Raw genomic sequence first — 13,932 nt, 5'->3', positions numbered from 1 at the left:
ATTAGGTCATATCGATAAATATACATCTAAAATTAGAAGAAGAATGAAGTATCTGTCAAATGGTTAAATGCTTGAAAATGTTTTACTTAAAATTAACTTCTAAACACATTGCACATGAATAAGGTTAAAATTACAGTAATAAAGTCGTGTATAATGTTTAAGCAGCTTCATTCTTACAAAAGTATCATTTTCAGCATGTTAGCTGATAACTCTCAGATCAGCTAAGATCAGGGCGACTGGGATTGGTGATGATTTCAAGATTAATTATTAAACTTTCATTTATTGTTGTAGGTCCTTCTAAAGTTTTTGCAGTTATTTGTTCATCCATAGTGAAGATTTCCATCAGTGCTATGTGTAACAATATGTTGAACACTACGTCTGTCCATGAACAGTGCAGTTCCAGTTCTACCTTTCAGAATATTTTGTCTTCCAGTTAACATAGTTGTATAGAGAGAAATGCCAAACTGTACTAATTACTTTAGAAAGGATTTAATATAATGTCCATACACAACCAAGAGCTAGAAAGATTGCACTACAGTAATGACTATTACTTGAAGACTCTAAGTTCAGTCAGGAACTTGTAATCTGTGTCGAGATCAATAAAAGACATGGCAAGAATTTGCTTCCATCAGACATTGTATAAAATCCTAATCTACTGTCAGCATATTAGAGATACTTGTTATTCACTTGATCATTCAAGCCTGTGTCTATTTTGTTTGAGCTTAAATACCAATTCTAGGGTCTTAGCTTATGAGTTAAATCATATTAATCCATATCTGCAACCTATTCGGTTCATTGTTCTGAAATAAGTGAGCTACATCTTTCGAGACAGTAAGAACTGCCGATGCTGGAGTCAAAGATAACACAGTGTGGAGCTGGAGAACACAGCAGGCCAGGCAGCAGCAGAGGAGCAAGAAAGTTTCAGGGCAGGACTGTTCTGAAGCTCCACACTATGAGCTACATGTTTGTTGTTTTAGTGATAATGGGAACTGCAGATGCTGGAGAATCCAAGATAATAAAATGTGAGGCTGGATGAACACAGCAGGCCCAGCAGCATCTCAGGAGCACAAAAGCTGATGTTTCGGGCCTAGACCCTTCATCAGAGAGGGGGATGGGATGAGGGTTCTGGAATAAATAGGGAGAGATGGGGAGGCGGACCGAAGATGGAGAGAAAAGAAGATAGGTGGAGAAGAGAGTATAGGTGGGGAAGTAGGGAGGGGATAGATCAGTCCAGGGAAGACGGACAGGTCGAGGAGGTGGGATGAGGTTAGTAGGTAGGAGATGGAGGTGCGGCTTGGGGTGGGAGAAAGGGATGGGTGAGAGGAAGAACAGGTTAGGGAGGCAGAGACAGGTTGGACTGGTTTTGGGATGCAGTGGGTGGAGGGGAAGAGCTGGGCTGGTTGTGTGGTGCAGTGGGGGGAGGGGACGAACTGGGCTGGTCTTGGGATGTGGTGGGGGAAGGGGAGATTTTGAAGCTGGTGGAGTCCACATTGATACCATTGGGCTGCAGGGTTCCCAAGCGGAATACGAGTTGCTGTTCCTGCAACCTTCGGGTGGCATCATTATGGCACTGCTGGAGGCCCATGATGGACATGTCATCTAAAGAATGAGAGGGGGAGTGGAAATGGTTGGCGACTGGGAGGTGCAGTTGTTTATTGCGAACCGAGCGGAGGTGTTCTGCAAAGCGGTCGCCAAGCCTCCGCTTGGTTTCCCCAATGTAGAGGAAGCCACACCGCGTACAGTGGATGCAGTATACCACATTGGCAGATGTGCAGGTGAACCTCTGCTTAATGTGGAAAGTCATCTTGGGGCCTGGGATGGGGTGAGGGAGGAGGTGTGGGGGCAAGTGTAGCATTTCCTGCGGTTGCAGGGGAAGTTGCCGGGTGTGGTGGGGTTGGAGGGCAGTGTGGAGCGAACAAGGGAGTCACGGAGAGAGTGGTCTCTCCGGAAAGCAGGTAGGGGTGGGGATGGGAAAATGTCTTGGGTGGTGGGGTCAGATTGTAGATGGCGGAAGTGTCGGAGGATGATGCGTTGTATCCGGAAGTTGGTGGGGTGGTGTGTGAGAACGAGGGGGATCCTCTTTGAGCGGTTGTGGCGGGGGCGGGGTGTGAGGGATGTGTTGCGGGAAATGCGGGAGAATTGGTCAAGGGCGTTCTCGACCACTGTGGGGGGAAAGTTGCGGTCCTTGAAGAACTTGGACATCTGGGATGTGCGGGAGTTGAATGCCTCATCGTGGGAGCAGATGCGGCAGAGGCGGAGGAATTGGGAATAGGGGATAGAATTTTTGCAGGAGGGTGGGTGGGAGGTGGTGTATTCTGGTGTTGTTTTATTTCACTTGCTACCCTCTGCAGGTTTTCATGAGCAGTTAGGCATCGTCTCTGTATTGCTTTGTCAACTATCTACTTTTATGAGGATGTGACTGATTGAATGCTACAGATTCCAAGGATTACATGCACTACCTAAAATAAAGGAGATCTCATTGCAGATGTTCTGAACACTGATCAACCTTAATGACTACATGAAAAATGCAGCATGATTTATGAATGGTTAAATGTTTGATTACATTATTCAAATCGGTGCTTAGTGTTTTTAACCAACTATTTATTTAGTTCAGTTGCAGGGTTACTGGTCACGGAATAGTCTGTCAGCTCATGCAGTGTATGCAAATTCACTAAGCATTGAACAGGGTGCTGGGCAAGTTCCCAGATATGGCAGACACTGTTGGCAGAAGGTAGGTGTGATGTTGGATAATTTACCTCAAGGTCACTCAACTCATGATTGACCAACGGTGAGCTCATTTTTATGCATTTATTTTCCTCTCAGTTTGTTCTTATTTGTAAACTATAAATTCATTAACATTTCTCAGTTCTGATGAAAGGTCTTAAAAGTTAGATGGCAGAGTTTTTTTGGTTGTCCCTCACTTCCAATATCAGGAATCCAGATCAGGAATCCTGAAGTTGAGCACTTCCGTATTCCTCAGAAGAGCTGCACATCATAGGTTAATAGACATTTTTATACTTTTCTTCAAGCAGGGTACATGGCGCGATTGCACAGTGTATTCAAACAATTATCAATCAATACATGATATTGCTTCACTGACAGTTACATAATCCAATAGTATTAAACAATTTAGGTCACAATGCTTAGGTTACTTTTTGTCTCGCCATACTGCGCCATAACATTTGCTACTGAAGGTCAGTTAAATCGGTCAGTGCTGTATTATCTTATCATTACCGCTTTATTTACGCAGCTGTAGCAGAACTCGGAGTTCCCAGGCTAAAAGAGCAGCTCTAGCAGAATTTACAGTTCCCAGGCTGGAAGCCATTTTGTAACTAACTTGCACCAGCAGCCATCTTGTACCTGGACCCAAATTTCAGATTCTCAGCAGCACGTCATTCTCAACCTTCCCTGAAGGAGGGAAATTAAGAAGTTGTCCCTGTGTGCCATAACAAACAATAAATGGTGGCCAGACTAGGAAAGGATGATTCTAATTAAAAAAAACAATAGTGAGGTCTGAGTCACTTCACTCTCAACCCCATGGGTAGGTGGGTACTACCGAGTGAGACAAATTGCTATGACACCTCAAAATGGAAATGATTTCCATGGCTTTGCCAAAACAAAAATCCCACATGGCCATAGCTGTCAGGTCATGTCTGGAGATGGAGTGAACGCATCAATGGCTCCTGATTTGCCAACAAACTAGTCATCTCCAAACTTTAGGAAACTGTGTTTGCTAAATGCTCCCCAAGTTTCTCATTAATTAGTTGCCTTCCTTCTTTGTATCGCTTGGCTGCAATTGAACACAGCTGCAATCGCAGCTATTCTCCTGCCTTTTCAGAGGAGTGCATCAGAACAGTTGGACAAAATTAATCACCTTTGAAGTTAGAAACACAGCAAATAGGTGTAAGGGTAGGCTATTTGGACCTTCCAATCTGCACTGCCATTCAATATGATCGTGGTAGATCGTCCAATTCAGTACCTTGTTCCCACTTCCTCCCCACGTCCTTTGATACCCATGGACCTAAGAATTACACCTACTTCTTTCTGGAAAACATTCAGGTGGTTGGCCTCAGCCACTTTTGTGGCAGAGAATTCCATCGGCTTGTCAGTCTGTGAGTGAAGAAGTTCTGATCTCAATCCAAAATGATCTTTCCAGTATCCTTAACCTGTGACCCACAGTTCCAGACTCTCCAGTCATCAGGAATATGCTTCCCACCTTTTCCCAGTCTAGACCCGTTGGGACTGCACAGGTTTTGATGAGATCTCCTTCATTTTTTAAACTATGGTAAAATTTAAGGAATAACTAATTTTCCAAATGTTGACTGAATGGTAGTGACATTGAGCTAAAGGAGACCACTCAATTTTTTGTTGTATCTGTGCTAGCTCCAACAAGTGACATTTTATTTCAACCTATTTTAAATTAGTAACAACATATACAATAGCTCATGGTAGCCCCAGATTATTGTGTTCGTGGAGATCCCACAGCCCATTTGAGGGATACTGATAAAGACAGGCTTAACAATATATATCTAATCTGCCACTGACAAGCAATTTTAATAAAAATGGCAGGAATTAAACATCTATTCATCTGATGCACAATGTTGATTTTGAAGTCAGCTCCCAACCAAAGCTCATTTTCTAAAGATTACCAAATTGAGATCAAATGAACAGAAATTGAAAAGCACACAACATTCAATCTACTTCAATTCACACTAACTCTCCTCCTTGGAGTGATTGCAGAGACTATTATTATTTTAAATTGGAAACAGAACACAGTGTAGGCCTGATTGTTAAGGGAAGTGTTGCAGGAGAGGCTTTTCAATTTAACTGGGTTTCTGTAACGTCTCTTATCCTGTCTGAAGTCGATGGTTTCATAAAAAAAAGTGAAAAAAGCATCTGGTCTGAATTGAAAGATAATAAAATGTGAGGCTGGATGAACACAGCAGGCCAAGCAGCATCTCCGGAGCACAAAAGTTGACGTTTCGGGCCTAGACCCTTCATCAGAGAGGGGGATGGGGAGAGGGAACTGGAATAAATAGGGAGAGAGGGGGAGGCGGACCGAAGGAGAGAAAAGAAGATAGGTGGAGAGGTAGGGAGGGGATAGGTCAGTCCAGGGAAGACGGACAGGTCAAGGAGGTGGGATGAGGTTAGTAGGTAGGAAATGGAGGTGCGGCTTGAGGTGAGAGGAAGAACAGGTTAGAGAGGCAGAGACAGGTTGGATTGGTTTTGGGATGCAGTGGGTGGGGGGGAAGAGCTGGGCTGGTTGTGTGGTGTAGTGGGGGGAGGGGACGAACTGGGCTGGTTTAGGGATGCAGTAGGGGAAGGGGAGATTTTGAAACTGGTGAAGTCCACATTAATACCATATGGCTGCAGGGTTCCCAGGCGGAATATGAGTTGCTGTTCCTGCAACCTTCGGGTGGCATCATTGTGGCACTGCAGGAGGCCCATGATGGACATGTCATCTAGAGATTGGGAGGGGGAGTGGAAATAGTTTGCGACTGGGTGGTGCAGTTGTTTGCTGCGAACTGAGCGGAGGTGTTCTGCAAAGCGGTCCCCAAGCCTCCGCTTGGTTTCCCCAATGTAGAGGAAGCCACGCCGGATACAGTGGATGCAGTATACCACATTGGCAGATGTGCAGGTGATGCCAATGTGGTATACTGCATCCACTGTACCCGGTGTGCCTTCCTCTATATTGGGGAAACCAAGCGGAGGCTTGGAGACCGCTTTGCAGAACACCTCCGCTCAGTTCGCAACAAACAACTGCACCTCCCAGTCGCAAACCATTTCCATTTCCATTCCCCCTCCCATTCTCTAGATGACATGTCCGTCATGGGCCTCCTGCAGTGCCACAATGATGCCACCCGAAGGTTGCAGGAACAGCAACTCGTATTCCGCTTGGGAACCCTGCAGCCTAATGGTATCAATGTGGACTTCACCAGTTTCAAAATCTCCCCTTCCCCTACTGCATCCCTAAACCAGCCCAGTTCGTCCCCTCCCCCCACTGCACCATACAACCAGCCCAGCTCTTCCCCCCGCCACCTACTGCATCCCAAAACCAGTCCAACCTGTCTCTGCCTCCCTAACCGGTTCTTCCTCTCACCCATCCCTTCCTCCCACCCCGAGCCGCACCCCCATCTACCTACTAACCTCATCCCACCTCCTTGACCTGTCCGTCTTCCCTGGACTGACCTATCCCCTCCCTACCTCCCCACCTATACTCTCTCCACCTATCTTCTTTTCTCTCCATCTTCGGTCCGCCTCCCCCTCTCTCCCTATTTATTCCAGTTCCCTCTCCCCATCCCCCTCTCTGATGAAGGGTCTAGGCCCGAAATGTCAGCTTTTGTGCTCCTGAGATGCTGCTTGGCCTGCTGTGTTCATCCAGCCTCACATTTTATTATCTTGGAATTCTCCAGCATCTGCAGTTCCCATTATCTCTGGTCTGAATTGACTTTAAAGTTTTAATAGATGCATCAAAATAATCTCCATTCGAATACCAAACAGAACAATTAGTGTGACTGCATTGACCATTCATGCACTAATATTTCAGTGTCATTTCCAAGTGCAGACCTGATCTGTGAAGTTGAACACAGTGGGTGAAATGTTCGTACTTTAATACGAAAGTGAAAGCAGATGATATCGGATCGGACACAGTCAGCCATTTCACCTGACGTCCAGACATAATGTTTAACATGTTACCGATCCAATACACTCAAGTTACATCTCTATTAAACTCCCTACCCTGCACTACCGACACAGTCAACAGTAAAAATAGGGAATAATTGATGTAGGGCATGCATTTGAATAATCAATGTTAATATCTGTAATTTGTTGTAAGCACCTTTAGTAAAGTCACCATACTGGAACTGTATTCTCTCCCTCTGTGGTATGCTGCAACTGAAAAGCAGGAGTAATAAGGTGTAGAGCTGGATGAACACTGCAGGCCAAGCAGCATCATGGGAGCAGAAAAGCTGACGTTTCGGGCCTAGACTCTTCTTCATTTTCTGAAGAAGGGTCTAGGCCTGAAACATCAGCTTTCCTGCTCGGCCTGCTGTGTTCATCCAGCTCTACACCTTGCTATCTCAGATTCTCCAGCATCTGCAGTTCCTACTATATCCAAGAAGCAGGGACGATGGGTGGAACTACAGCGTGACAAATTTACATTGGCAGTTCCATTAAAAATAGAATGGGAAAATTATACGGCAGGGAAGTACAGCTGAAATGTTTTTTATAACATGCATTCATAATATACATCCTATTCCTTTACGTGGAAGCCCACTTTGTTCAAAAATTTTTACCAAATAAACCTTGTGGTAGTCCATCAGAATGAAGTGATTCAAGAACCAGTGCTTGGAGTCCTTTAACATGGGGAAGTTGAGCCGAAAACTCTCTTGCCATCATCACATGCCACTGCCACATTGGAGGGATTTGTAGATTAAGAATCAACCAGTTTGGCTGCTAATGATACACCTTCTTGTAGTTATGAAACTAAAGCTTTTGACTCAGAGGTAAGGGTGTCAACATTGCACCACAAGACCTCTCTAAGTTAAACAACATGCTTTTATTCTGTAATCTTCTTTTGTCTGCAGGCAAAATCTGACAGAATGGAAGGGCAGCAATGTCAGGTCACTTGTGATTGATATTTGCTCTTCTAATGATAAAAGTGAATAGAAAACTTTGACAACTAAGGAATCACATCATGAGACATTGATTTAAACAGAGAAAATTAGAACTTTGGATTTAACAAGCAGACTTTAAGTTTTGGCTTCAAGTTAATAACCTTTTGTCTGAAATAGAAGCTTGTAGATTTAAACCCTAGTCAGATTATAGTGTGCAACCTATGCTAGATTTAAGTGTGCTAGCAATGGAGTGCAGTACAACTAGAAGTGATGTTCTTGGATGAAAATGTTCATCCAAGGGCCAGCGTCCTTGCTCACATCAACATAAAAGATCATTTGGTGGAAGGCTGTAGAGATGTCTTGGCTATATTTTTTGCCATTGCAAATTTCACAAAATCACATTTTGTTAATTCTTTGGTTGTTTGTAGAAACCTGTGGCCTTTTCACCTGCTACATTTACTGATATAATACCAGTGGTTACAGTTCAATATTAATCCTTTGCTTGTCAAGCGCTTTGAGATAATCTGAGAATGTGTTCAACTATATATGATTGTAACTTCATTCTAATGGTGGTCTTTAACACTACATCTGAAAGTTACTTTGTCTGGTCCAAAATAGGATGAGTGTGAATTCTATGCTCAGTTCTACTAGTTAAAATAGCATCTAGTAGCTCTTCTCTTTGAAAGTCATTTAAGCTCTTAATTAAAGTATTCCTTCACCTACCGCTTAATAAATTGCCAGAATTCTAGCAGCACCCACGACAGGTAGGTGGAAACCTAATTTAAAAGTCTGGTCAAAGACTCTAACAAGTTATAACATCCCAGGAAGGAAGCCACAGTGAAAAGCAAGACAAACATGTGACAAGAGCTACCTCGGTCAAATGACAGCTTGTAACTCTTGGAAGTATTCTGTGGAATAGATTGTACTCTGGGATTCATGTGGAATCCGAGAGACTTTCCTGCCACAATCCTGTGCCTCAAACTGGAGTCCATTCTGCAAACACCCACACACATGCATCCCCAAAACATTCAACTTGAGCTAAGGCTTTAGATCTATGACTGGATCCGACACCCGTTCCCATTCCTGTCCATCACCTTGGATGTTAGCCCCAGCAGCTTTGGATGACAGACCTGATGAATTTCTCCAGGAATTTCTGTTTCAAATTTCTGCAGTTCTTTGTTTTATTTTATCAAAACCAGCTTACCTGAAGTGGGTGATCTGGTTTTCAAGGAGACATAGAAGTCTTTCCTTAATTTCATTAAATCTTTCTTTCTCTTCAACTGTTACAGTTCCAATTCCATCTGGTCTGAAAGACAGAAGGAAAAATACCTGTTCAAACTTTGAAAGTCAAAACAGAAGTTCACTGACTCATCAATATGAAATGTCACCAAAGGTATACATAAATTTATACAATCAAGATTCCCTTTTTTAAAAATTCATTTACTGGATGAAGGCATCACTGGCTAGGCCAACATTTATTGCCCATCTCAATTCAGAGTCAACTACATTTCTATGGGTCTGGAGCCACATCTAGACCAGACCAGGTAAGGATGGCAGATTTCTTTCCCTAGAGGACACACGTGAACCAGATGCATTTTCTGATGAATGACAATGGTTTCATAGCTATCAATAGACTCTTAATTCTAGATTTTTCTTGAATTCAAATTCCATTACATGGTGTAGTGGGTTTTGAACCCAGATTTTTTTTTTGACTCTGAAGGAGCTTTGTTCACGGAAGGAGCCTGCAGGACTGTTAGAAAGTTGGGAAGATACTTCAAACAATTTTCCAACAGTTTTGATCACAAAGTCATGGGTCTGCCAGTTCAGATTTGCAATTTGTGCACTCAATAAGCAAGGTTCCAGATCAGGAATAGGAAATAAATTGAAAGAACTGCTGATGCTGTAAATCAGGAACAAAAACAGAAGTTGCTGGGAAAGCTCTGGTAGAATCTGTGAGGAAAAAGAAAAATCAGAGTTAAAGTTCTAAGGAAGTGTCACCAGACCCAAAACGTTAACTATGATTTTTAATTCACAGATTCTACCAGACCTGTTGAGCTTCTCCAGCAACTTTTTTTTTGTTCCAGATCAGGAAAGCAAGGAGAAAATTTTTCCTCAATATTCTGTTGCCTTTTTAGGCTGAAGTTGCAAAGGAGAAGACTTAAAATATAGGTGAAGAGGACAGAGAGGCAGAGACTGGAGTGAATGGGGTGTAAAAAGAGAAGAGAGGCTTTCTGAACTAGGGAGGGTAGCAGGGTGTGGGAAGTGGAGTAAGTTCTTCTCAAACAGTACAACAGCTATAAATAAAATCTATACACTTTTTATTTTCATTCTCAGGCGATGTGTGTTGCTGGTTAGGACTTGGTATTATCTCATGGGATGTGAACATCTCTGGAAAAGCCGGCATCTAATTGCCCTTGAGAAGATAGCACTTGAACTACTGCATTTCAGCTGGTATAGGTACACCCCCATTGCTACTGGGAAAGAAATTCATCAACAGGGAAGGAACAATGATTATGTTAGTCCTGGTTTTTCAGAAAAGGGCAGCTTTCCACATTGATGCGAACATACTGTAGTAGTGGAACACTATTTGGCTTGTGGCATGGTAAAATCCAGAGCACAAATCTTCAGCACTACTGCTGAAATGATGAGAGTGCCCATGGCCTTTGTGCCATCTAGTACCTCCAAACATTTCTTGATACAGCATGGATTGAATCAAGTTGGCTGGATACTGGAATCTGTGATACTAGGGATCTCCGAAGGAGGCCGAGATGGATTATCAACTCAGCACTTCATGTTGAATGTGGTTGCAAATGCTTCAATTTTATCTTTTGCACTGGGGTCTCCCACAGTTATGTACAGGGATATTTGTGGATACTCTCCTGCACTTAGTCCCTTTACAACTGGATAAGACAAGAGAGTAGAGCTGTTTGTAGTGTCACTATTTACCACTATCACCTCACGTTTAAGTATATACGATGCTGCTCCTAATGTGCAATCCTGCACTCTGCATTGAGCCAGGTTGTCAGCTGGTTTGATGGTGATGGTAGACTGAGGGATGTAATGGACCATGAGCTAATACTTTGGGATTAATACAATTCTGCCACTGTTGATACCTCACTGCAGTTCATGGATGTCCCATTTTAATTTGCATGATCTGACCTGAATCTATCTCATTCAGCATGGTAGAGGTTACACACAACATGATGGAGGGAATACTCAGTGTGAAGATGGGTCTTTGTCTTCACAAGGATTGCATGATGGTCACCACTACTAATAATATCATGGACAGATATATCTGTGGCAGGCAGATTGATCAGACCATGAACAAATATCACTGAACAAATTGATTAGCAAAATATCTACATTCAGTCCCATCGTCTAAATCATTAATATTGGTCTGTAAATAGTTGAGGATCAGCAATGACCCACTTATTCCCTCACTCTGCTTCCTGTTTGCTAACCAATTCTCCACTCATGTTAATTATATTACCTCCAAGTTCTTCATTTGTGTTCTTACCTTTGATGTGGCACCTTGTCAAAAGTTGCCTGCAAACTTAGGTACACCATATCCATGTTAAAGTAGCATCAAAAAATGATAATAAATCTATCAAACACAATTTCTCTTTCACAAAATGATGCCGACTCTCCTTGATTGCATTGAATTTTTCTTAGTGCCCCACCATAACCTCATCAATAGTCAATTCTAGCATTCTCCCTACTTTTTCGAATGGAGGAGTCACCTTGGTAATTTCCAATCTGATTACAAAGACACCGAAGTTTGGAAAACTAAAAGCAATGCACCTATAATCCCAATATCCACTGTTAAGACCCTAGGATGCAGGTCTAATGCTGTAAAATGGGATTAGTATAGATTTAAAGTAATTTGGGCAATTTGGACTTGACGGTCTGAATAGTCTCTTCTGTATTGTATGATTCTATGATAGGATGAAATTCATTAGAACCTGTGGGGACTTGTCAGTTTTCAGTTCCTAAATGCAGCAGTATTGATATTGTGCTAGTTTTGCTGATGAACATTGAAGTCCCCCATCCAATGTATATTCTGTGTTCTTGTTGATTCTTGCTTCATCCTCGTGGTGTTCAAGTACTGATTCATCATCTGTTGGGTGGTTAATAGATGGAAGAACCGGAGGTTGTTCCACACCCACACTGGAATATGTAACAGAAGCCTTCATAGGCTTTGGAGTCAAAATCGAGGACTTCCAGATGAATTCCGTCCTAAAGTCTGTACCACTGTTCCACCATAAGGGATGGATCATAACAATGGATGGTGAATGTATTGTCTGCAACGCTGTATTGGAGGGTATGACTTTGTCGGGCTGTTTTATGACTGGGAAGATAGTTCTCCCAATTTTGACAGAAGCTTCCAGATGTTAGTAAGGAGGATACTGCATAGATGACAGAGGCAGCTGTCTTACTGTTGTGTGATGCCAGGTGGTCCATTCATTTTTGTTGCTTTGGGTTTTTCCTGAAGGTGAGTGGCTTGATAGTCCATTTCACAGGGCAGCCAACCACATTCTTTTGGATTTACAGGAAGTTACACATAGGCCAGACTAAGTAATGAATGCAGACTTCCTTTCTTAAATTCAATTAGTGAATCAGGTGGTTGTTTACAATGATCAATTACAGTTTCATGGCACCATTACTGAGAACAGTTTTCGAATCCAACTGCTTAAAATTAATTTAATGTATTTCCCTGGAGGGAATTGAATTTATATCTCTAGGTCTCTAGTCAAGTGACATTATCACTGCACCACTATTGCCAACTCATTGCTGTCCTGACAGTAATTGGGTACAACAGAATGGCTTGTCAGAGCATGTCAGAGGGAGAGCAGAGTCAACTAGATTCACAGAAATGCTAGATTGGCAGTTTTTCTCTCCCAAAAAGACGTCATGGAATCCCTACATCATAGAAGCAGGCCATTTGGCCCATCGAGTCCACAGTGACCTTCTAAGGGGCATCCCACTCAGAGCCACTCTCTAACCCATCCCTGCATTTCCCACCCTAAGCAAAATGGGCAATTTAACATGGCCAATCCACCTAATCTACATATCTTTGGATTGTGGGAGGAAACCAGAGCACCAAAGGAAACCCACAGAGACACAGGGGGAATGTGCAAACTCCACACAGACAGTAGCCCGAGGCTGAAATTGAACCCAGGTCTATGGCACTGTGAGGCAGTGGTGCTAACCATTGAATCACCATATTACCACTTATTGTTCACTTATACTGTAATATTTCTGTTTCCAGATTTGACTTTAAATTGAATTCAAATCTTTTAACAGCCATAGTGGGGTTTGAACTTGCATGCTACACTTATTAATAGAGTACTATAACCACCATGTTCCATTCACCATTTTATATCCAGATCAATATTGCATACATTTCCATAGTCACTTTTTTCCCCCATGAATACAGGGAAAAATTATATGATTTGCTGTAATCTATTGTTATGTAATAAATAAAACATTGGATACATCTGCAACTTAAGATCTGACAATCCAATTTGGTTTCTTCCAGGTTAATGCGAAGGAAATCTGTCACATTAGTCAATTAGCAACATATAGGTGTAGCAAGGAAGGTACTCGTGTCTACTTCCGGAAATAAATGATGCCATTTCTCCCTGTTTTGTGATAAACAGGCAATGCGCCGAAATACTTTTGGCCAGTGGCAAGTTGCTGTATCAGGGATACAATGCCAAGCTCCACTGAAATAAATTGCTTTGTGAGATATTACATGGGATGCTTTTAAGTACAATTAAATGCCGGGCTCCGTCTGTGCAGCAATGCCTCCTGTTAGTCCTCTAGACTCTAGAAATTCCAGCCCTCAACCTCCCGTTCCACACCATCTTGTCTGCAGGACAAGTAGAAAATTCCACTCTTAACCATGTCTTTAATTGACATTTAACATAAGCAACGTGAAGCTTTTGCTCTAAGCTGACCTCCAGCAAAATGGCTCAAGGATGGAATGGTGCTGGCAACCTGGCATGCCAGCCAGGGGTAAAATTTCTCGCATTTGCCTTACCCACCTCTCCCATTCTCACCAACTTATCACAGCAAAAATACTGCCCAGCTGTCAAGTAGTTGTAAGTTCAGAGAGCTTATACAGTGACTGGCATCTGTCCAAACTGTATAGAATCATAGGCCAGTAATGCCCACATCATTGAACTATGTTGAATTTATCACAAGAAACAACTGTACGATTAATTCAATGAAGCATACACAGGCACATCGGCAAGACCACTGGGAATAAATGTGACAAAAAAAGGCAGATATTAAGGTGGCAAGAAATGAATCC

General features: G+C 42.6%; 1 protein-coding gene across 17 annotated transcripts in view; it reads right to left on the bottom strand.

Moving 5' to 3' along the window:
* cadps2 (Ca++-dependent secretion activator 2) overlaps nucleotides 1-13,932 on the bottom strand; it is a 607,285-nt gene that overhangs the window by 172,709 nt on the left and 420,644 nt on the right. For all 17 annotated transcript variants that reach the window (XM_059652338.1, XM_059652341.1, XM_059652344.1 and 14 more), the window contains exon 14: nucleotides 8,821-8,922. In XM_059652338.1, coding sequence (XP_059508321.1) covers nucleotides 8,821-8,922 — 102 coding nt within the window. The remainder of the gene's footprint in view (nucleotides 1-8,820; nucleotides 8,923-13,932) is intronic.

Source organism: Stegostoma tigrinum, chromosome 18 (assembly GCF_030684315.1).
Source record: "Stegostoma tigrinum isolate sSteTig4 chromosome 18, sSteTig4.hap1, whole genome shotgun sequence".
Lineage (NCBI taxonomy): Eukaryota > Metazoa > Chordata > Chondrichthyes > Orectolobiformes > Stegostomatidae > Stegostoma > Stegostoma tigrinum.
Note: the sequence above shows the minus strand (reverse complement) of the source record. Positions and strands in the feature narration are given on the sequence as shown.